The sequence below is a fragment of the Cajanus cajan genome, chromosome 9 (genome assembly GCF_000230855.2).
Source record: "Cajanus cajan strain Asha chromosome 9, NIPB_CcT2T_4, whole genome shotgun sequence".
In the NCBI taxonomy this organism is placed as follows: domain Eukaryota; kingdom Viridiplantae; phylum Streptophyta; class Magnoliopsida; order Fabales; family Fabaceae; genus Cajanus; species Cajanus cajan.
In genome coordinates this window covers 22537255-22562704 of record NC_138525.1, presented here as the reverse complement: position 1 = coordinate 22562704, position 25450 = coordinate 22537255, and the positions used below count along the sequence as shown (strand labels likewise).

General features: G+C 38.5%; 4 protein-coding genes across 4 annotated transcripts; 3 read left to right on the top strand and 1 right to left on the bottom strand.

Annotated features, from left to right (window-relative positions):
• The first annotated feature begins 200 nt into the window (after positions 1 to 200).
• LOC145952018 (uncharacterized) lies at positions 201 to 1832 on the top strand. Its single transcript, XM_083064239.1, has one exon. It carries the CDS (start codon positions 201 to 203, stop codon positions 1830 to 1832), a length of 1632 nt encoding a protein of 543 aa, XP_082920365.1.
• A 1547-nt stretch (positions 1833 to 3379) lies between these two features.
• LOC145952017 (uncharacterized) lies at positions 3380 to 3820 on the top strand. The gene has a single exon (XM_083064238.1). It carries the CDS (start codon positions 3380 to 3382, stop codon positions 3818 to 3820), a length of 441 nt encoding a protein of 146 aa, XP_082920364.1.
• Positions 3821 to 15270: 11450 nt separating this feature from the next.
• GCR1 (G-protein-coupled receptor 1) lies at positions 15271 to 23805 on the top strand. The gene is made up of 9 exons (XM_083063054.1): positions 15271 to 15587; positions 16504 to 16535; positions 16629 to 16798; positions 17060 to 17158; positions 18364 to 18461; positions 18562 to 18618; positions 19176 to 19319; positions 20287 to 20357; positions 23242 to 23805. The coding sequence occupies exons 1-9, from the start codon at positions 15405 to 15407 to the stop codon at positions 23342 to 23344; spliced, it is 957 nt and encodes a 318-aa protein (XP_082919180.1). The 5' UTR covers positions 15271 to 15404; the 3' UTR covers positions 23345 to 23805.
• A 464-nt stretch (positions 23806 to 24269) lies between these two features.
• COPT5 (copper transporter 5) lies at positions 24270 to 25122 on the bottom strand. Its single transcript, XM_020351137.3, has one exon. It carries the CDS (start codon positions 24970 to 24972, stop codon positions 24535 to 24537), a length of 438 nt encoding a protein of 145 aa, XP_020206726.1. The 5' UTR covers positions 24973 to 25122; the 3' UTR covers positions 24270 to 24534.
• Between the last annotated feature and the right edge of the window lie 328 nt (positions 25123 to 25450).

The window sequence follows — 25450 nt, the reverse complement described above, 5'->3', positions numbered from 1 at the left end:
GTATTTTTGGTACATTTTGAATCTAGTCAGACTTGGACATGTATATATGTATATTCTAGACACTATATGTATATACTTGTTCTTTTCTGTCCGGTTTCAGGTGTACGGTGTGGTGTGTAGTGACCAGCCGGGTCGTTACATGAAGCGTCTCTTCGACCCCACGGTATGGTGACAATGACCAACCACGAAAGGTGATCAACATGATAGCCGGAGGTTTTGCCGGAGGCGGGTCCACCTCGTCGGCGCAAAAGAGACACCTCCGTTCCGTCCGATCAGTAAACAGTGTGAACCAACTGAAGATGCCCAGAATGCCACCTATAACCTTTTCCGACCGAGACTTCCGTGGCATTGACCCCATACAGAACGACCTCATGGTGATTTCGGTCGAAATGCACAACTGCATTGTGAAGAAAACGTTGGTCGACCAGGGGAGCTCAGCCGACATCTTATACTGGAATACTTTTGTACAGCTCAGAATCCCGGAGGAAAGCTTAGAGCCATACCACGAACCACTGGTCGGCTTTTCAGGTGAAAGAGTGATGACAAGGGGATGCATCGACCTATATACCCGCTTTGGGTTCGACCAAAAATCCTTCCGGGAGGTCAAAATCCGTTACATTGTGGTGCACGCAAATACATCGTACAACATTCTTCTAGGCCGACCATCAATTAATGCTTTAGGGGCGATTGTCTCTACCCCCCACCTGTGCATGAAGTTTCTGTCGAGAGATGGACAAGTGATAACCGTGCATGCCGATCAAAAAATAGCAAGAGAATGCTATCTCTCCAGCCTAAAAGTACAGCCACTGGCCAATCCCCCGAAGATGAAGGGTGTGAACGTAGTAAGGCAACAGACGACGGAGGACATCGACCTTGATCCCCGGCTGGGTGAAGAAGAACGAATCGAGCCAGCCGAGGACCTCGTGCCTTTTCAACTGGGAAAAACACCCGAACAAATAACAAACAAGGGATCTCAGTTGAGCGAGACCGATTCAAACCGAGTCAAGCGTGTAGTCAGGGACAACCGAGACCTCTTCGCGTGGACGGCATCAGACATGCCAGGAATAGACCCCAAGTTTCTCTGCCACCGACTAGCTGTATGCCGAGACGCACGACCAGTCGCGCAAAAGAAAAGAAAGATGGGAGATGAGAAGCGAAGTGCCGCGAATGCCGAGGTGAAAAAATTGTTACAGGCTAATTTCATAAGGGAAGTCACCTACACGACGTGGCTAGCAAACGTAGTTCTGGTCAAAAAGTCGAACGGAAAGTGGAGAATGTGTACCAACTACACCAACCTCAACAAAGCCTGCCCCAAGGACGCCTATCCGCTCCCTTGCATCGACCGACTTGTCGACGGAGCATCCGGGCATTCTATATTCAGCTTTCTTGACGCCTATTCCGGCTACAATCAAATAAGGATGCACCCGTCCGACGAGGAGAAGATGGCGTTCATCACCGAGAACGCCAACTTTTGTTACCGAGTCATGCCATTTGGACTGAAGAACGCCGGACCGACCTATCAGAGGTTAATGGATAAAGTGTTCCAGAAGCAAATCGGCCGAAACATCGAGATTTATGTAGACGATATGGTGGTCAAGTCCAATTCTATCGCAGAGCACATATCAAACCTAGCCGAAATCTTCGGCGCACTTCGCAAGCACAACATGAGGCTCAACCCCGAGAAGTGCACCTTCGGGGTAAAAGGAGGCAAATTCCTAGGTTTTATGCTATCAGTAAGAGGCATAGAAGCAAACCGAGACAAATGTCAGGCCGTGATAGACATGCGAAGCCGAGCAATCTCAAGGAATTGCAACGTCTTTAAGGAAGATTAGTCGCCTTATCCTGATTCGTCCCGCGCCTAGGTGACAAGATTAGCCCAATGACGAAACTCTTGCGGAAGGCCTCGGCCTTCTCGTGGAACGAACCATGCGAAGAGGCCTTCGAGGCGCTGAAAGCAACCTTGGCTACGCCGCCGATCCTAACAAGACCTGATCCCTCGAGCCCACTCTTAGTGTATTTGGCCGTATCTGCCGAGGCGATTAGCTCGGTCCTGGTGCAAGAAAAGGAAGGCACCCAAACTCCCATATATTTTGTCAGCCGACTCCTGCAAGATTCTGAGACCTGGTACCAGCTGATAGAAAAGGTTGCACTCGGATTAGTGCACACATCACGACGCTTGCAACACTATTTCCAAAGCCACCGGGTAGTGGTACATACCGACTGCCCGATCTCGAAGGTCCTGGGCAAGCCCGAGCTTGCCGGGAGAATGATGGCTTGGTCGGTGGAGCTCTCGCAATTCGACATAACCTTCAAACCGAGAGGACCGATCAAAGCTCAGTGCCTGGCCGATTTTGTGAACGAGCTCCACCCCCACGGTCATTTTGAGGAGCAATGGTGGACCTCCATGTGGATGGTTCGTCAAATTGCCGAGGAAGCGGAGCGGGTGTAATTCTGGAGGGACCCAAGGGGATAGTTTTGGAACAATCCCTCCGCTTTCGGTTCAAGGCTTCCAACAACCAAGCCGAGTATGAAGCCTTACTGGCCAGACTGAGACTAGCCGAAGACATGGGAGCCTCGAGAGTCAAATATTTGACCGACTCCAAAGTTGTGGCCGAGCAGGTCGGCGACAATTTCCAAGTGAAAGACCACAACATGATGAAGTACTATCATGCTTATCAAAAGTTGAAGACGAACTTTAAGGAGGTGTCGGATTGGCGAGCCGAAATTAGAGCGTTTCTCATAAATGGAACCACACCGACCGAGGCCAAACGGCTAAGAACCCAAGCTAGTAGATACGTTGTCATCGCCGGCCAGTTGTACAAACGCGATTTTTCTACCTCGTTACTCAAATGCCTAAACTCCGCTGAGGCTGACTACGTGACGAGAGAAGTACACGAGGGTATATGCGGAATGCATTTGGAAGCGAGGACGACCGTCTTCAAACTCTTACGAGCTGGGTACTATTGGCCGACCATGGTCACCGACTGCGCAATGTTCGTAAAGAGATGCCAACCATGTTAGAAACATGGCAACTTGATTCATCAACCGGCCGAGCAGCTAAATTGCATTCCTCCAGCATGGCCATTCGCCACTTGGGGGGCCGACATACTCGGACCCTTCCCAGTTGCTAAGGGACAATGCAAGTTCCTCATCGTCGCCGTGGATCTATTCACCAAATGGATTGAAGCCGAGCCCCTGGCATGTATCTCGGCTCATCAAGTCCAGAAATTTCTATGGAGGAATATCATCACCCGATTCGGTGTCCCACACACCTTGGTGACCGACAACGGCCTTCAATTCACCGACCGGAAACTCAACGAGTTCCTAAACGGCCTGGGAGTACAGCACAAGGTCACATCGGTCGAACACCCACAGACGAATGGTCATCTTAGCTGAGTTGAAGAAACGCCTTGGAGAAGCAAAGGGGGCTTGGGCCGAGCAGTTACCCGAGGTACTATGGGCATACCGATGCATGCCCCAGTCGACTACACAAGAAACTCCTTTTCGCCTAGTCTACGGGTCTGACGCCATGATCCTAGTGGAAATCGGGGAACCCTCGTTCCGCCGAACCCACTACGACGAGTCAAACAACGAAGCCGAGCTCCGTGTGAACCTGGACACCGCGGAAGACGTTCGAGACCGAGCACAAGTCGTGGTCGAGGCCACCAAGCAACGCTACAAAAGAAGATTTGACAGCAAGGTGAAGCCTAGAGAATTCCGCAAGGGCGATCTTGTTTGGAGAGCCACGGGCGAGGCAAGGAAAGATCCGAGACATGGAAAACTCGCCCCAAACTGGGACGGTCCCTTCCGAATCCAATAACAACTTGAACAACGGAGCGTACAAGCTGGAGCACCTATCGGGAGAACCAATTCCGAGAACCTGGAACTCCTCTCATCTGAAAATGTATTACAGTTGATGTAACAGTGCACTCTTTTCCTTGGCCGACTCTTTTTTCCCTAAGGAGGGTTTTGGGTCGGCAAGGTTTTTAATGAGGCACTTCAATAATAAAAGTTTTAAAATTTCATCATTTGCGGTTTTATTGCATGTTTTAGGACGAGAACCACGCCGCGCACCGACGCCGAACAACTCTCGGCCGATCTCAAAAATGGTATAGTCGAGCCCTACAGGTTTCCCTCCCGAGCACCCTCCTCGGCTAAGGATGTACCTAGGCCGAGCATTATGCCGTGCACCGACGCCGAGCAACCCTCGGCCGATCACCAAAAAGGGTGCACTCGCGCACAACAGGCTTCCCTCCCGAGTACCCTCCTCGGCTAAGGATGCGCCTAGGCCGAGTACTACACACGACCGCAACGACACCGACCAATATTCGGTCGATGACGGAAAGTGCACTCGTGCCCTAGGCCGAGCACTACACGTGACCCATACTGAGCCTGAGCAATCCTCGGTCAACATTCAAAATGTGCACTCGCGCACAACAGGCTTCCCTCTCGAGTACCCTCCTCGGCTAAGGATGCGCCTAGGCCGAGCACTACACACGACCGCGACGACACCGACCAATATTCGGTCGATGAAGGAAAGTGCACTCGTGCCCTAGGCCGAGCACTACACGCGACCCGTACTGAGCCCGAGCAATCCTCGGTTAACCATACGAAAAACGCACTTGTGCCCTATGCCGAGCACTTCGCACGATGTGTACTAAACCTGAACCCCCAGCCCATCACTCAATCCACACGCGCTGAGACCAAACACACTTCAGCCGAACACGCCAAATCTGAGTGTTCCCGCGGATAAATACACCGCGTATAAACATGGGATCACCAACACTCGAGCAAATCTCGACTAATTGCTCAAAACACGTAATTTCAACCGAACACTCACCAAAACCGTACACTCGGTTAAACAAACGAAATACGCATCAATCATCAACATAAATCGCGAAATACGTCCACTCGGTCACCCATACAGGTCGGATTGTGTCTACATTACTAAGCGCTATAAACATGCGAAAAATTAGTATCATTTATAAAAAAGTATGGTCGACCAAAACGGCTACTTACAAAAAATTTAAAGTCTACCGGCACCAATGGCCAAAAATAACAAAAGGCACTTACGGTCCGGTTACAAAAAATAGTTAAACCTAAACCATCAACGGGCCGATCCCTTAAGTAGCTGCCGAGCTTCCAGGATTACCTCCGTCACCCTCGCCAACCACGTCAATGATCGGATCTTCATCCTCGACTGGTTGCACAGGAGCTTGGGTGGAAATACCGTGACGAGGGGCCTCGGCATCGGGCTGAGCCCCTTGGGGGAACTCAGAATAGCTCATAAACTTGCTGCCTAAAAAGTCTCGGCTAACATCGAACTGAAAGTCAGCCGGAACCTCACAAAAATGATAAGCCTGCCTGACCGCATGCCGGAAGCCGGCATCATGTTGATCAAGTATCTGCTTGGTAGCTTCGGCTTCAAACTTTGCGGCCGCCTCTTTCAACCGAGCAATCTCGTTCGCTGACGCGACAGCATCGGCCTTCATTCTTTGTACGGCCAACTTCAAGTCGTGGGCCTCCCTTCGGTGGGCGTCGGCAAGCCTCTTCAATTCTTCAGCCGACTCAGTTAACTTGGCGTTCGCAGCCAACGCCTCTTTCACTGTGGCCTCGGCCTCCTTGAGTCGGCCATGGATCCTTTCCTCGGACACGGCATGCCTGTTCATGACATGTTTTGCAACAAGGGAGGTTCGAGTATCAAGTTCGCAAAACAGCTTATATGCGTCCTCGGCAGACATGCCCTCCAAGTATTGCAGTCCACCCCCAGTAGCAAGATCCAAACTGACCAAATTTTCGGTCTGCACGTTCGGGGCAAGGAAATTGGAGCCGACGACAACAGCTGGGATAGCGAAGTTGCCGCAACCCAATTGCTCCAACGACAGCTGCTTGGCCCGCTTGGTCGAAGAGCTCGGCCGCTCCGGCTCTATATTGTGCTCGGCCGCCCTCACTCGGGAGGTGCTTCCCTTCTTCTTGGGGTCGGCGACGGGAATCAGCACATGGGAAGGCTTATCCCGAGCCATCTTCAGAGCCGACCGTGCCGAGGGAACCTTCCCACTAGCCTTTGCATCCTTCGCCCTTTTCGCGAGCATAGCGGTCACGTCTAGCTTACCTCCGGCCATTAAACCTGCAACGAAGTAAATCTTAACATCAATTTAAAAACTGATTAAGTAACCGAATCCTAGAACGCATACCTAGCAAGGCCATCTCAAAATGAGACGTTTCAAAAATGTCCAAAAGGCCTCGGACAGGCAAGCCTTTCGGTAGCTGATCTAACAGGTCCATAATCTCCTTGTCCTCGGCAGGGAGTTTAGACGCGGACATCACTTCGTAACGCGTCGGGCGCTTCGTCCAATAAAAGGGAAATAGCGGGTCGCCTTCTCGGTCATAAAAGCAATTCTTCATCTCCGACCTCCAGCGAACCTTGAAGAACCCATTCTTAAATCCTTTGTAGGAAGAGGTGAAGGCTTGGAGAAATCCTTACTTCGGCACCCGAGACAATGACACCCACTTCACCGATTTGCTCGGGCGACTGGTATAGTAATAAAGGAAAGCCAGGGGTCAGGGAGTCAGACCCAAACAACAGCATAGATTCCGAAACGCCTGCATCGCGGCCCAGGCATTCGGGTGCAACTGAGTCGGCGCCACGTTGAGCACTCGGAGAACCCCCATTTGAAAATCGTCAAAGGGTAGTTGAACACCGAGGTCTACGAACCAGCTGTCGCCACCAGCCCAAACGGGCCTCGGCGGTCGCGAAGACGGTCGAGCTCGCTTTTATTTTAATTTTGAAAATGTATTGGATTATTAGAACGACTTGTTCTCAAACTGAGACCTTGTCGATCTTATCCAATTTATTTATTAAATGTCTCACCAATCCATATTAATCCCAAGCGGGACCCTCCATGGATTAGTGGTTTTCGTAAAAGGAGGGTTCGTGGAGTCGCCACCAATGTTTTACTCAAAACATTGGAAAAAGGGATAAGGCAATTGATTTTATAAATCAACTTCGGCCATTACAACCAGAGTTGGGTAAGGGAGTCAGTTACGCGTGGGGAAGGTGTTAGCACCCCACAGCGCCCCTTTCGGGTTCCCTATGACAGATTATTTCTAAAATAACAGTGTAAAATTACTAAATTACCCCTATTTATTCTAAACGATTATGAACAAGATATCTACATGGCGAATAAATTAGATATGCTATGCAACAATCAGAAAGCAGTAAAAGGAAGGATTTTGAAGAAGAAACCTTTGAAGCGTGCTTTTATATATTTCGTAAAACTGGGAAGCTTTTTGGCGTTCCCTCGCTCTACAAGCCCGCTCGCTCCCTCCTATAAAATTTTGACTATGGAAATCCGGTGGATTTCCCTTCGACTAGGTTCGATCCTCAAGCAAAATGGCTCGGGGCTCAAGAACTTCGTCGGACCAACTCTCCGAGTGATTTCTAGGGCAGAACACTGCTCAAAAACCCCAGAATACTCAAGGAGAGGGTTAAAACTATGTGAAAAAGTGTGGAATGACGTCCAATTGACGTCATATTTATAGGGAACAGGCCCAATACGGGCTACAGAATCAATACGGCCGTATTGAAATTTTTGAACTTCAATACGGCCGTATTGAATTCAATACGGCCGTATTGAAGCTCAGAAATTTCAATACAGCCGTATTGAGTTCACTGCGGCTGTATTAAAGCTTCAATACGGCCGTATTGATTTCAGTACGGCCGTATTGAAGTTTCAGAAACTTCAATACGCCGTATTGAGTTCACTGCGGCCATATTGAAGCTTCAATACGGTCGTATTAAGTTCAGTACGGCCGTATTGGGCTTCATTCCCTCCACTCCCTTATTTTAAGCTATTCTAAGACCTCTAGACCTACAGAGAACCCTCCTAGGGCCTTCCAGGAGTCCTTCTGGCTGATCTTCCTTCAGTCTTCGAGAGTCTTCAAGCTTTATTTCCGACCCGGACAATTTTAGGGGTCTACACCAGCACATGTAGGCGTAGAAGTAATCATCCTCATCGTCCCCCGACTCCAAAAACACGAAGTCAGTCTCCGGCCCGTCGTCCATGCATGCTTCGGCAAGTAGGGGAAACTGATCCTCCCCACTCCCGAAACAGTTCTCCAAAGAGACAAATATGTCTAACAACCCCTGGTCAGACAACTTCAAAAGATAAATGCCGACCTCCCCGTCGACCCACTCGTAGCCAGGCATCTCCACAGTTCCATAGTCGATCCGTGCCCTTACCCGAGTACTCGGTCCGACAGCTCTCTTGCCTCGTGCATCGCCGACCACCTCCAGTTCATCCCCGCTTATATCAACTTGCAACGCTTGCGGGTCTGGCTGACCGACTCGACCTAGCCCTCGGTCATCCACCTCGGTTGCCCGTGCCAAGGCCACATCCAATGTCGTTGGAGGCGATACCTCGACCACCTCATCCCCGCTGTCCTCTTGTTCGGGGTAATCGGAAAGGAAGACAACTTCGTACTGCAGCGGTGGCAACCTTGATATTTCACTTGAAGCCGACCCCTCTTTATCTGATGAAGCGCCCGATGCTTCCGAAGACGTCCAACTCCTCGCCGAAACGTAGCCTTTATCCATTTATTGCTAAAATTAAAGAATACAAAATTTTACCTTGCTCGGGTTGTTCGGAAGAATATGATCTCGAGAGAGCTCAGAAAATTTACAGCGCGTAAATTTTCATGTCCAACACCCCTATTTATAGGCAAGGTAAATGGGGGGAGGTGAAAAGACGCCCCCGGGCCACAACCGTTCGATCTACATCATCCAACGGCCCAAATTTAGTAACCGTTGGGCCTGTAACCGCTAGGGCCAACGTGGCAAGCCACACCTGCCGAGGCCTCGGTCTAAGTCACCAGTATTCGAAGCCCCAGTGCAGGATCTCATGTCCAAGCCCTCGGCTTGACCTCACATGGTTAAGATCCCGGGCTAGACCACCTGCAAAAGGCCTCGGCTCAACCTCACATGGTCAAGATCTCGGTCTAGACCGCCTGCAAAAGGCCTTGGCTTGACCTCACATGGTTAAGATCTCGGGCTAGACCGCTTGCAAAAGGCCTCGGCTCAACCTCACATGGTCAAGATCTCGATCTAGACCGCCTGCAAAAGGCCTCGGCTTGACCTCACATGGCTAAGGTCTCAGTCTAGACCGCCTGCAAAAGGCCTCGGCTTGACCTCACATGGCTAAGGTCTCGGCCTAGACATCGCCTGCAAAAGGCCTCGGCTTGAGCTCATGGTTAAGGTCGGCCCAAGCATCATTAAGATGAGGCATCGAGATACACCTATACCGACCCTTATTCTTCAACACCGAATACCACGTCACCATCTTTTTTGTACCGTCTTCGTCTTTTCTCATCCTTGACGCTGCGGGGGTTGTATACCGTATGGTGGCCGACTTGCCCGAATACCCGAGACCGTTGCTTATGCCGAGTACCCGAACCCGCCGACCACCCCCAGATGGGGCGAAACGTGTCGGCGGAGTCGGCCGAGTATGTCGGCATCATCAAGATGGTTACGGAGAGATTAATTAACATAATGCATAAGATTAGACCCCTAATTTTCTGGGGCCCAGTCCCTAATTGCGGCCCAATAAGAACTATTATAAATAGGACCCCAACGAGGTATGTAATTAATTCTGAACTACCGCATTTATTACGCCGAACACTAACTTGAGCGTCGGAGTGTCTTTGCAAGCACACCCACCCCTGACTTCGGACTACCCGGATAGGAACGAGAAGACCGAGACCCAGGATCAGACCCGCTACAACAAGGATAATTAGAGTGTGTATCCTAACACAGGAACAATATTGAACTTACAAGATTAAATATAAGCAAGTGTTTCAATCTTTGTTAAATAAATTATTTTAATATTTGATTATTAAATAAAAGAATTTAGTTTGATTAAATAAATAAATAGTTTTTTAAATAGGAATATCATTTATATTCTTTGCTGATACTTAGAGTATAGATAATATGAAATGTAAATTATTTAAAAAAATTTGAATTTCACGATTGGTGATAGTAGTTAATATAAAGAATGGCTCAAGTATTAAACTTAGTCAAAGTTGTTTCTAATACTAAAATTAGTTAGCAACAAAAAAAGACAAATATAAATTCAAATTGCTTTCAACTTATTTGTGACAAGAAAACAAGATGAAAGTTTCAAATGTACTTACTTTCATATTGTTGTTTTTATTTGCAAAACAAGATGAAGTATGTTAGTGATTTTCAAATGTTTAGAAAAAATGTTTCTTTATTATGCTATATATAAGTGTAGCTTTATGGCACAAGGTAAACACACCCCACTATTATCTTTTCTTTCCCTTTTCATATAGTTTGCAAACATTAAAATATTTTAAGGATTGTAAAATCTCCACATTATTGAAGAGTTGATGGTCTCACAAAGGATCCACAAGAAATTTTTAATTGTTAAAGGAAAAAATATATGATTAAACAACTCATCAATAGATACATTCTATAATTTTATCTATTTGGATACTTATTATAGATATAAAACATTCAATTTATTTTATTGTATATGTCTTTTGAACGAGGACAAATCCATAAAATTTAAATAATGGGACCAAACACTATGCATATAAATTTACATTCCTTAAAATATAAATCCAAAACCTTAAAACCAAAACCAAGGCCAACTATGAGTGATGTGGTGAAGGTGTTAGAGCCACTTCAAGACTTTGATGATGTTTTCATTGGGCCATTATCGTATGTTGTCGTAAGTGAAAATGGTAACAAAGATAAAATATAGCAGCCTCACTCCTCAGTAAGAACGTAGATGTATAAAATATATATATCATATAGCAAAAGGTAAAAAGAAAAAGAAAAGAAAATGGTGTGTTACATCATTTTATAAGGGACAACATCATGGTTTGGTGTTCATAATCATGAACTCGATGCAAGTAGTTTTGATGGAAAACCTTTTGGAGAGACTAGATTAACGTAGTTTCTCCTCTAAGTTCCTTTAATGGATCTTTTCCTTCTTGGTCTCCTCCTAACTTTTTCAATGGCTTCCAAAGGTGTTAGAAGCCATCTTCAAATACACATGGAAAGGTAAAGAGCCCCGTTGGAGACACCACACTCACGGAGTGATAAGTCTCTCCAAACCTCGTCACACTCAAGAGAGGATAAGAGAAATGGAACAAGTTTCAAGGAGAGAAACAAACTTTGAAAAAGAATTAGGAAAAATGCATCTAATTCATTAATACTCAAAGTTAAAGTTCAACCAATACAAAGAAATCCTATATATAGGAGTTTGGTTAGCTTATGGTGCAAGTTAGACTAGCCATGGTCAAGTGTAACCATGATTAATTATCTTGTACTTAAGCTAACCAATCTTAGTTAACTTTCTACAAGTTTAGTTAGTTGTCTAGAAGCTTATGGAGCAAACTAAGCTAATCATAGTTTAAGAATAACCTAAGTTAGCTTAAGTTAACTCACTCTAATTACCTATCCAAATTATTACAACTACTAGACTAATGATTACTTTGACTAGTTTGTTGAGATATCACTATCAAGACCATGTGACTTATTTAAGAAGTTTGGATGGCTTGTTCATTAAGCTTGGGCATCCAAACCACTTGCTTAGACAAGTGGACGTCCAACCTTAATGGGCTAGAAAAATGTTTGGGCCATCCAAACCCAAATAAGTTTATGGCCTAGGCTAATTATATCTCCTCTAAACTACTAATTACACATTTAAAGAAAAATACAAGGACAAAAATTTCTACACTACTTGACCCAAAATACATGATCAAAAATATCTTATATAATCACTACTAAAATTGTAAAACAACAATATGGAGTCCTTAAGGAAGGATAGACCTCCCAATGTTAGGTAACCTACAAAACAAGGATAAATATCCTACAATTCTTCAGACCATCTTTATCATTCTTCACCTTTCTTGGTTCTTTTTCTTCCAAAGATATTCTTGGGAAGTAGGTTTCCATCAAGTTCTATATCACATGTGACTGTGGCAAAAAATAGAGCTGCAACAAAATCTAAACCGAAGTTGTTAGAAGTTGTAACTGAGTTTTCTACGGTTTGATGATATACACAAAATGTGTACAAACGTTTGAAACTCTAGTTCAGAATATACAAAAACTCAAATTTATTCACATATGATGTATTTGACAAATTTATCGTTGGATTGTGTATAGACATGATCTTGGGTTTCAACTTACAGTTGGCTAAAGTGGGAAAAAATCATTAAATAAAAAATTCTATTTCTTTTTATGGGCATGATTTATATAGTCTACAAAGCTAATAATAAAGAACTAATTTAGAAATAGAGAACGTGAGAATATATGATTCATAGAGCCAATATTCAAGAGGGGTGGTCAATTTTAGTGTTTTTTTTACGAAGTGTTTTGGGATAAACTAGATTTAATCCTAAGATTACATTTGGATTGTTTTGGAATAAACTATATCTAATCCTAAGGCTAGATGTGGATTAATTGGTGAAATGGAGAGGAATAGATTGAAGGAGAAGTTATTCCATTGTTTGGTTTAAATTGGTAGTATTTCAAGTGTATAATACAAATGGATGATTTAAATTAATTTAAGTAAAATAATCTTGATTATACATACACAAGAAATTAAGTTGTTTTCTTAGGGAGTAGTTTAGTGATATAATATGATATTCATCTAAAACATAAGAGTGTCTAAGGGTGTGTTTGGATATCCGTTTCAAAGCATGGGAATGTCTGTATTTACTTTCCAATGCATGAAATCTAAAAGCAACAAGATTATTGCTTTAAAGTAAAAATGGGTTGAGTTGAACTCAACTTTTATCCAAACACACACTAACTTGACGTTTCTATAAATGCATACCACTTTGTTATTAAAAAAAATAATAGGAATCACTTAAGAAAACAAAATTTATGAAGATCAAGGCTAATTAATAAAAAAAATAAAAAATAAAACTGAAAAATAAATTTAAATAGAAAATGTTTCACCAACAAAAATTAAATCCTATAAATATAAATTAGTCATTAATGATTAGTTTTTAATGTTGTGTTGACCATGTAAAAAAATAATTTATATATGGCTTGTAAGCAAGTGGGACAGGCCAGGACTGATTCATCAGTACATGGATGTTGGATGGAATCAAAGAATATCTTCCAGGATCAAAGAGAGCAAAGTCCAAAGACAATTTACTTGTGTCTTTTCTGTATATAATAATGGAGAATAAAAGTAGTTAATTAAATAATTATAAATATTATTTTATTTTTATAAAAAGTATAAAGTCGTAAAATATCATTTTATCAATGCAAAAACTTACTTAGAAGTTCAATCATTCACAAAAGAACTTCACTGGACTAATTACTAACAATACGTTTGTTTTTACCATTTAAATATCATTTAACAGATTTTGATTTTTTTACATTTTCTAAAGAAAAACAAAGAAATAAGGGAAGAGATGGATGCACGTTCAATTTCATGAAAATAAACACACGTTAAATCATTCTATATGCAAGTGATATTAATTCGTGTTTAGCTTTGTATCACTCTTTAAAAAAAAAAAAAAAAATCTAATGGCAACATAGTTTCTATCCTTATATTCTTCGTAAAATATCCTAGCACAAGGAAGAAAATGTGTTAAAAGAAATATGATAATACTAACTAATTGTTTGCACTATTCAAATTTCTATAAGTAAAATGCAATATTCGAATTTTATAAGTGAAATTAATGTGGTTAAGAAATTGAGACAGATATTATAAGCGAGTTGTTTAACATAAACTATTTATATTTCGCGCTAACAATAGAACTATTTTTGAAAAATGTAATAATAATGACATTTAAGAAAATTGTATTTCTATTTACCATCATCATTTATCTTTTAATAAATTAAAACAAACAGATTCTACCACTCTTGTGGTATTACCACATTTTACTACATTGTTGTTACAGTTCTTCTTTATTATAACTAGAAAAAAAAAACTTTGTTTCTCTATTTAAAAATAAAAATAAAATAATAATCAGTGATTATTTTAAAAGAAAATATTTAAAAATTAAATAAAAAGAGAATAAATAAATAAATAAGTGAATAAAAGATAATAAAATAAACCTTCATATTTACTAACCCACTTATTTTAATCTTTTAAAAGAAACACACTTACTAAGTTGTCTCTAAAATTATAATAAAATAATATAAATTGTTAATAAATTTAGTATAATTAATTAAATTGACCAATTTTTTTAATAAGTATAGATTAGTTATTAGTTAAAAGAAATTTATACACATTGATGGATAATAAAAATAATAAAATATGAACTATTATAGTATTTTTAGAATTTTTTTTTGAAAAAGAGTTTTTATAAATCAATTTTTATTTATTATAATTATTTATAAATTAAAAATTAAAAATATGAATAAATAAAAATAATTTTATATATCAATCAACTATATACAAAACACAAACGAGAGAATCATTTTAAGAATTTTTATTAAATAATTTTTTTTAGAAATTATTTTTATTTCTAAATTAATTTTTATTTATCATAATTATTTACATATTAAATTTTAATATTTTAAAATAAGCATCGTTAAATAAAAATAATTTTATATTTTAATATAAATTATTTATTATAAATTTAAAATATAATTTTTTATATTTAAAATGATTTATATATTTAAATATGGCTTAAATATGTTTTTAGTTCTTTAAATTTAGGAGTAGATTTGTTTTTGGTCCCTCAAATTTAAAATTGTTACTTTTAATTCCTGTAATTTTTAAAAAAAATTATTTTAGTCATTATATTTAAATTTTGTTAAAAAATTTATCAAATATTATTATATAAAATCTACCTATTGATGTCCTTATTATTGAAAAATATAACATTAAATCCAATTGATATTACATAACTATCTTCTTAATTTGTCATTTTTAGATATGTTATTGGTGATTTAAAGGATTAAAACAAGATTTTTAAAAATTATAAAGACTAAAAATAACAATTTTAAATTTAAGGGATAAAAATAAATTTATCATAAATTTGAAAAATTAAAAATATATTTAAAATTTTAAATATAATTTATATATTTAAATATATAATTTATTATAAATTTTAGTTATATATAATAAATATTTAACATATGTGATAATTATTTAACGCAAATATACCCGTTTTCAATAAATACACTTTCCTTAGTTAGAGTGTTAGACCTTAAGCCTTTAGAGGAGATTATTATTCATTTATAATCATAAATCAAAATCATATTATTTTAATTTCTTTTTAACAAAACTAAAATTTCGAAACCCTCTCACTTTTCACTTTCGTTTCTTCCTTTGTAGCGAGTGAGTTAGAACTTAGAAGTTAGAACTGAGAAATCAAGACGGTAATCGGCGATTTCGAAGCAGTTCCGTGTAATGGCGAGCCCCGTCGCAGTCGGCGGCGCTCTGACGGCGTACGATCGCCGGATTCTCACGGCGGTGAACGCCGGAGCGTCGAGCCTGTCTCTTGCCGGTTCCAGCTTCATTGTATTGTGCTACCTCCTCTTCAAGGAGCTCCGCAAGTTCTCCTTCAAGCTCGTTTTCTACCTCGCACTCTCTGTATGCTTCCCTTTCTTTCTTTCCGTGTTCCTCTTCATCAGATCTAAAACCCTGCGTTTCCTCTTTCCATTTTTTTAGTGTTGCTTCGAATTCCTCATTCGTTAGTTCAGTGACACTTTGCACGATTCGCGAAAACGACACCGTTAACCTCGCTTTAGCCTTTTCAATTGAATTTACTGATAGTCCAATTTCACACTTTGATGTGCTTTTTTTTTTTTTTTTTTTTCAAAACCTAATTGCTTAGTGTTTTACTCGGTTGCTAGTTGCTTCTTTTCACTGGAGTATTCAATCAGTTTGGTTTTGGAGCGAATGACCATAAAATAACTGTTTCTGAAGATATCTTCTCACAAATTTACTGAACTTGTAAGTTGTAACTTCAAGTGGCACTAGAATTAGGAGCCTAATGATCTTCAACCTTAGCTTAAGTTAAACCTAATTTGTAAAAAAATAATAATTAGGTGTTTAAATATCCTTTAGTATGTTTAAGAATACTATTTATGTCTGTTTGCCTAATGAGCTAGTAGTTGTAGTAAGCTTCTACATGCATTATATGTGTTGCAACAGTTATCTGTTGTTATCAGCTTGTTATTGACTTCAATTGCAATTGTAAAAGCTACTCTCTGTTGATGAAAACTTTTAGATTGCTAGACAACTATTTAAGCATCCAAGTTTTGTAATCTTTTTTTCTTGTGTATGTTTTTGCCCTTGGTCACTTTGTTTTGTAATTGTGATGTTGTTTTGCAATTGAAAAGGAATTAGGCCCTTTGGCATTTCTGGAGCCATATGTGTCTGTTCATTTGCATTAAATGATCAGCTTTTACATTGGTTATTTGTATATTTATGCCTTGTTTTCTTTTACTGATCTGAGCCATAATGCTCTTTGTATTATGTTACATTACATTTTTGTCAATTGCAGGATATGCTTTGCAGTTTCTTCAACATAATAGGGTATACATGCTAGACCAAGCACAATTTTCTTCAAAGTATGTTTCAACTGAAGTTGTTTATTGTGTGACTGATAGAAGTTTCATTTTGATACAGGGACCCGTCCAAAGGTTTCTTTTGTTATGCTCAGGGATATAGCACGCATTTTTTTTGTGTGGCATCTTTTCTATGGACTACAACAATTGCTTTTACCCTGCACCGTACTGTTGTAAAGCACAAAACAGATGTTGAAGATTTGGAGGCCATGTTTCACTTGTATGTCTGGGGTATGGAGCTATGTTTAAATCAACTTTTAATATTCTAACTTTGAGAAATGGCCTATTTTGCAACAATCTTCACATTCTCTAACTTCCCAATCCCATGACTTTAAATCTGAAAATGATTTTAGAGAAAGTTAATGCAAATGGAATAGCTCCAAATCTTGGTTATGTACTTCCTAAGGGTAGTACGACTTCCAACTTTGGTCTAAGCTCAACTATTTAACTGGCAACTTGAAATGCTGAGAATTCATTTGTTTATTTTTTTAGGTACTTCCCTGGTTATGACAGTTATGCGCTCCTTTGGTAATGACCATAGACATTTTGGTGCATGGTGTTGGACTCAAACAGGTCGCGCAGGGAAGGCAAGTACTAGTAGGAATACATGCCACACATTTTTTTTTATAAATTTCCTGAAAATTTCTGCAAATTTCAATTTCCCCTCTTGTTTCTTTTGTTTTACATATGGAAGGGTTAAATTGTGGTGTTGGCTTTTGTAATCAATTTGTCAGCCCTCATAAGTTATAGTAAAAGTATAACATTATGTCAGTAAAAGTAAAAAAAATACCAAGTTGGGTATCCCCTGTCAATAATGGTGTAGATACCTCAATTACTTGGTTAAGTGTGAAGTTTTTTTCCCCTTGTTTAATTTGACATTCCTGTAAATACAAACAAACTGGACAATTTTGCCTGTGAGAATATTTTCCTTGTAGTTGTAGCAATTTAGTTATTCAAAATCAAATATGTAGAGTTATTAACATGAAAGGTGCTAAAATTGACCTATGAAAAAAAATCCATGCAAGAAATGTCTACTAGCAGATGAATTTTCTATACAGAATTCTATCCTCCTTTTTTAAGGGTCTAGGATGCTTTTCATTATGGCATTATCTAAAAGTAGTTTGTGCTATGAAGCATTAACACATATACACATTTTGGATGCTATACTTATCAGACACGTTTTGACATGTGTCTGGCACCTCTTCACCGTATCACAATTAGAAAATATGATTTTTTTTTGGTTTGAATACCTCTTTGATACAACATTAACACATTTCTTATACAACTTGGATACTAGCCCTGAGAGTGATTCGACACTTCTCTTAATTAAATACTTATCTAACACTTCTATTATAAAAGAATTTAAAAGGAATTTAAAAAGTCAACTTATTTATAAATATTGCAAGGCTCTAACATTTTTATATATTTATATATCATGAGGTTTATTTTCATAACAATTACGTGTTATTTTAACTTTTAAGAGATATGGTTCATCTTCTAAGGGTCATTATCATATAAGAATTGTAAAGATTATGTATATATGCCGTGTCCTACATTTTGGACATTAGCCATGTCATGTTGTCCGTGTCATATCCGGTGCCTGTGTTTGAGTCGGTGCTGTATAGAGTTTGTGATGGTAATTAATATTAGAAAGAAAGCAGAATAACAACAGTCACTTCTCAATTTTCTGCAACTTTGCATTGTAAATCTACTGTGTATATGTATTGTGTTTTTCAGATTAGTCTACTATCTTTTCATTTTCCTCTAAAAGTGGATTCCTTTTACTATGCAGGCAGTTCATTTTGTAACATTTTACATGCCACTCTGGGGTGCAATTCTGTATAATGGCTTTACATACTTTCAAGTAATACGCATGCTGAATAATGCAACCCGTGTATGTAACTAATTTTACTGATTCTTTCTCAAACAAAAAACAAATTGCTGTTTTAGGCACTTTTTGAGACCTTATTTTCTTGTTTCTTGGCAAATTTCAGATGGCAGTTGGTATGACGGGCCAAGCTTTTGTGTCAGATACAAGAGATAACATGAGGGTATTTTATTCTATTGTCTTGAGACTCCAATATTGGAAATATAAAGATCCATACACGCGGATTAGGAAACAACCTCTCCCTCCTTGCCCTTCCCCCAAAAAATAATAAAAAAGAAAACAAGATCTGCTTTTATTTGTTTATAGCAACTATATTCTAGTCATCCTTAGTGCCTTTAATATTTTATAATATGTTCGGTCATGAGGCTTATTCACTGTAATCTATTCTTTTTTTGCAAATTCCTTATTTAGGCTAGGTTTATTTGGAATTAAAGGAAATTTTCACCCAAGATATGTACATTATAATGTATTTCTCACAAGGAAAATTTCATTGTTAAAAAGTAAGAATCAAAAGATTAGTACTATGTTCTTTGATTTCTAGTGTGTTTAGAGATGCTCACCCCTTGATTTCTTTTGTTGGGATTTTCATATGTAAATTTATATTCATGCTTAAAGCTCAAGAGGAACTACCAAAAAAAAAATTGCTCTAGAGAAAACTGGTATTACCTGTTTCATCTACATTCCCACTGAACTATAGTATTTTCTGTTTTAACACTGCAGGCTCTGAATCGCTGGGGATACTATCCACTAATTCTGATAGGATCTTGGGCTTTTGGCACTATTAACCGTATTCATGATTTTTTTGAACCCAATCATAAGATCTTTTGGCTCACCTTTCTTGATGTAGGAACGGCTGCTCTTATGGTATCAACAAGTAACCTTGCTATTTTTAGCTTTATTTTCTGATTACTGAATGTTCTATAACTTTTCTGGATACTCAGCATGGTTGTCATTATTTTATAAATCCCCTCTTATAAACTTGTCTTCTCCACTGATCTCCTAGCATCCCATTGGGAGTTTTTTATACTTTTGAACAATCATACTTATCTTCTCTACTAATATGTTACTAACAGATTAAAATGCATTATCTAACTTGTATCTCAAATATATCTAAAATTATTTGATATTTGATATATTTCTGCATTTGGCTTAATTGCTGTGAAAATGTTGGTACAACTTGTTCAAAAAATTTATTTTGAAATCCTTAAACTAAAAATACAAATATTCATTTCGACATCACATGCTTAATGCTGTCTTATATAATTATGATTTAACAAGCTTATAGAAAGGTATTTTCCGGTGTTTGGTTTCTGAACCACTATCAGAGCAATAAGTTAAATGTGCTTGTAAAGGTCTAAATAGTGGTTTGATTTAATTCCAATTTAAGCAGCATGTTGTATTTTCTCAATGATTTTTCTTTAGGTTGACATGAAAAACAAGATGTTAATTCTTACAATTTAAACAAAAGTAGATGGTGCATAAGTTACCATTGTTTAGAGGAGGATATGGAAATTTAAGAAAATTTTTCTATCATCAGCCTTTCCTCAGCTGTATCATAAATAATTGTTAAGTTCATCAATACTATGGAAAGTTCCCCTGGTGTACTGGCGCACCAACATATTTAACTTATACACAACACAAAGGCATTGCATTGTATCCCTGCAGTTAATCACTTCCCGTTTTGCTGGAATGTCTTTTGCTTTTCCAGTAAATGTAATTGGCTTTCCTTGGTATAGATTTGATGTCAAGTAGTGAGTGAATCAGTTCAACATTGTGAAAAGTACTATTATGGTATCTTGCTAAGCTATGTCACTTTGTCTACTTATTGCAGGGCCTCTTTAACTCAATTGCTTATGGTCTCAATTCATCTGTTCGTCGGGCAATCTGTGAAAGACTGGACAAGTAAGTACTGATTCTATTAATCTTAGAGTGATTCCAATTGAATATATTTCATCTCTACTTTGGTCCCTTGAGTTTCAAGGCCAGTCTAATTGTAATATCTTCATCACCTATTCTGAATTTAACTTGTGCACTTTTATTGCCAACTTAACCACCTAGCTTTTTTGTGTGTACGTGTCTTGCTTCTATCCCAATGTTATCAAATAACCGTTATGGCGTATAATGTGGCGTTTTTGAACCCCTCTGCCATTTGCTATCTGTTATTTCCTGTTTTATAAAGCGGCGTCCACCATATCCGCCATGGAACCCGCCATATCCGCCATGGCACCCGCTTTATCCGCCATCGCGCCCGCCTTATCCGCCATGGCCATGGCTTCATGGCGCTCATGGCGGAATTCCTCCTCATCCTCTTTTTTTTTTCCCTCATCTTTTCTCTTGTGAAGCTCCTAAATTGCGAACAAACAACTATGGTGAGTCTTCTTAGGCCACCAGCCTCCAGCGACCTGAACCATAGCAGCCTAAGCTCCATAAAGTTTTCCAGCCAACAAATCCGGTGACCCATAATAGTTCTTTTTGTTTTCTGTTTGTTTTTTCTTCTTCCTTCCATTTCTTTATTTTTCTTTTTTTTTCCATCTATTTTTCATTTCTTCAGATGTTCATCATCTCTTTCTCTCTCTCTCTCTTATTTTATGTGATTGTTATTGTTCTTCATCTGTTCAATGTTTTTGTTCTCAAATTTTCAAAATTTTGGAATTTAGTTATCTATGTTTTAGAATTTCATTATCATGTTCTGTTATGTTTTCTATATTAAACCTATAATGTTGTTCCCAATTTTGTTTCACTTATAGCACAATGGTAAGCAGTAAGCACCCAACACTAAAGTCATGCATCCTAAAAGTCTGTTTTTTTATTTTTGGTTTTGTTTTTAATATATATATATATATATATATATATATATATATAATTTTTGTCCGCCATGGCTGCCACGCCATCTGCCATATGTTTATGGTGGATTTTTGGCTTACAGACCGTTATCCGTTATTGATAACCTTGTTCTATCCTGCACGATTTGTGTTGTAGCTTAACACTTATGCAGCACTATCAGATAGAAAAACTGTAATCAGGTTGCTTGTCATCTTATTGTTTGAAAATTATGGGCAAGTCTGTGGGGCACCCACATTTGGTGCGCCTGCTCAGCACATAAAGTAGACCATTGGGTAGGTATTGTCTAAATATACGGATGTGATTTGAGGTCTGCTACATCTGGTGTCCGTTTTCACAACCTATATTTGGTGCTACCATCACACCTTCATTCAAAATCAATTGTTGTGAATGACGTTTATTCTTTGATTTGTTATATTGTTATATTCTCCATGAATTTTCCAATCAATTAGTAGTATTTTTTTCACTTAATTTCTTGGGCCAAATCTTGTTTTATTCTTCATTCATACTCTGGAATCAATCAGCCTCGGTCTTTTGTAAAGTCTAAATTGATTTAATTTCCTTTATTAGTAGTATTAATTCTTTGAAATATATTTTGTGAAACAATCTAACAGTAACATTGAAACACCATCCCATATATAAACATTTTCAATTTTCACCCCAGTAAACATCTTAAACTAAGCAAGAACATGTAAAAAAAACAAAAAGTAAAAAAGGAACATAATTTGAGTACGAACATTGTTCAATGAAGCAAAATACTTGTGTTCTTTAGAAAAAAAATTGTGGGAAAACAGTAAAAGCTGAAAAAGGAAACAGATCTCTTGAAAATAAGGATAAAATATTATAAGCTATTCTGGGCAATTTTATAGACCAAGTATATACTATAAAGGCCCTATCCCAATCAATTTGTCCACATTCATGCCCATAAACAGTGTAATTTTTCTTTTGATACACGATATATAATTAAACAAAAAAATTGTCAAAAAGCATGGAAGTAACATATCATTTAATTGTGCAACACTAAGCAAGAACATAGACAAGATTCAAAAAGAAATCACAAAAGTACATGCACTCTGTAGCATAATAAAATGTTTTGTTTGCTCGTCAGTGGCAAATGCTTTGCTTGATAACTCATCATAGCTAAATGGTTTGCAACACATTACTGAATAAATTTTTGGGTTAGTTAAAAAATTGTGAAGAAACATGAAAAGAAGATCTATAGGTGGCTAGTTCAGGTTGTGCTTGACTGCTTGTTAGATTATGGAAAAGATCCTCTCTAGGAGAGCTAATGCCAGCTGGAACAAGATTGTTTCTTGTAGAGGATACTTGTAGTCCTAGATCATTAACAAAAGGATTTCTTATGAAAAAATATTTTTCATGCTAAAAAAAGGAATTTGATTTATTTCATATAACCAAATATTGAAGAATTTGAAAATATGAAACTTCTTTCATTTGTGGGAGTGTGGCTCTAGTCAAATTTGATGAGACAAAGATGCACGTTGCCCACCCCCGAGAGGGTGGTTTTGGGCATAGGAAGTCTATTTAAGGAACCAAAGGAGGGTATTGACTAGTAATTTAGTGAAAGGGACTGAAAGAAGAAATGAAATTATGGTGGGAGCAAAACGTAGGCTATGTGTTTGGTAACAAGGGTTAAGATCCTTGTCATAATGCATAGCCATCAATTTACTCAATTCTTATCCAACGGGGCATTTCATGCGTTGAACCAGTTCACCTAAAATGTCTGAATGAGCACTTATTTGGGGATAGTTGGTGCAGGTCTGAAATCTGAGGTTCTTGTTCTCTTTTTTCAATCTTATAAAAAGTGACGTCTATCATTCATTGAAATATGGGGGTAGTTATAGATGCTTCTTTCTTCTAACTTTTTACAGCACATTCAATTTAAAACATAACCAAATTTGCTTTTTAAATTTATTTTTTATGCTAGGTTCTGGCCTGAGAGATTAAACAGATGGCTCCCTAACAATTTGAAGTACAAGAACCTACAGCAAGAAAGTGAACTAGTTTTGTTCAAAACCGAAGATCAATAACAGCGAATGGACATATTGTGAACCTCCCATGTCATGTGACATTTCCTATTTTAGTTTACTGAGATGCTGTTTTCATAGAGAACAGAGGATCTGTCGGCAGCAAAATTTTCAGGCTGGTGAATCAGGGCATTCACTCACTGAATTATATACCGCTGGTGACCCTTCTCAAGCAGATCAGAGGATGGACCAGTTCAAGTGGAATCTGCTTCAGCTAATTGAAGACTGCTTGTGACCGCAGAGAGTGCTTTTTATCTTTTTTTGCAAAAAGGCTCAACGTCTCTCCGTGATTCATCTTTTACAAGTCTAAACATAGAGCTTTCATGTTACCCTTTGTATCCAATGCTAACTTGTGTGCAATTTTTATGTATTCTTAAGTTTCTTAGCTTTAACAGTTAAACAACTTTACGAAATTTGCTGTGTATGAGATTATTTCCCAGCAATGAATGTACTTCAGTTTGAAATATCGTTTTTTTTCTTTTTTCCCATTTGGTTCCCTGATTGCATCTGTATAATAAGCAAACTGTAAAACATCTAGATTTGTATCCATAGAACAGAAGATATAAAGTCTCCTGAAGTTGAAGCAGGCCTCCCTCAACCTAGAAAGGGGATCTTCAAAACTAGGTGTTAATAACTTAACATACATTGATGTTGGAGATAGTTCTAGAAAATATATAATTGGAAATTTATTTTCGGGGTTCCACTTTCTTGATGCATTTTATGACCTAACAACGAACACATGTACAGGCCCACGGCAACGGCAACGTTGCCCTTCCCCTCCCTGTTTCTCGTACTGGATGGCGATTATTTTGATTATATTTCATTAAAACTATTTCTGCTTTCTAAGACTAGTCAATAATATTTCATATCTGTCAGTTCAGATAGGCACAGCTTACTCACATGCAGAACCTTAAACTTTGCCACTCTCTACAACTGAGAATCTCCAACATATTCTCATTGGGACAACAGAACAAGATTTTTCTGCAATACATGATTGTCACACTTTTCACTTCACAACAACATCATTCTCCCCATTCCCAAATCAAAAAATTGCTCCAAAACAACACAAAACATAATTAAAACTTCACAATCATAACAGTACTCTGTGGTCATAACTCACAGGTGAATTAAAATCTGAACCATCCACCTTCACAATTACACTATTGTTACATAAATAAAACACATCACAAACACTAAGAACAAGCACAAGAATTATCAACAACAAGCGCAGAATCCTCCCCCTCATTCCTAAACAAAAAATACCCTAGCGTGAGACCCACCACAATTGCCACAAACACCCCTCCATTGAAGGACATAATCGCCAACATCAACAAATACCCGATCGCCGAGTTCACTCCGAACAGAACCGCTTCCGCGAACTTAACCCCCAACTTCGCCTCGTCGCCGGCCACGCGCCACCGCAGAAGAGGAGTGCGGATCTCCGGCGACGGCGTTCTCCTCCCAGCGGCGAAGAGCTTCAGGCGGATCCGGCGATTCTCCAGGTACTGGTAGAAGGCGGCGACGACGAGGCAGGCGAGTAGACTCAGAACGTAACTCGTCCAGGAATTGGTCTTCCATGAATCGATTAAGATGGTAACCTTTTTGCCCCAATAAAAAGTCATGTGCATCATTTTCGTTCAGAGAGGAGAAAATCCTTCCTTTTGTCTCTTGAAATTCGGTGTGTTTTGAAGAAATTTTTGGAGGGTTTTGAATTTCGTGTTTCCGATGTGACACAGTGAGAAAACGTTGAACAAAAAATGTTGATGTTTCACTAAAATGGTTCGATAAAAAAACTTATTGATGTGCTGTATTTTACATTAAATGTAATTATCTATATATTTATATATAAAAAAAAATTCAAACTAATTTTTATTCAGTATTACACTATTTAATAATTTTACATTAAATTTAAATTTTATAGATTCAATCGTTAAATTGAAAGTTCTTTATTTCTAAATTATGTATATAAAATTTTATATTAATTCAAGATAATTTGATAATTTATTTTTATAAAATAAAATTGACATAATATATTTATTTTAAAATATAATAAAATAAGAATATTTTTAATTTTTAAGTTGTTATTCAATTTTAACAAAACTTAATATA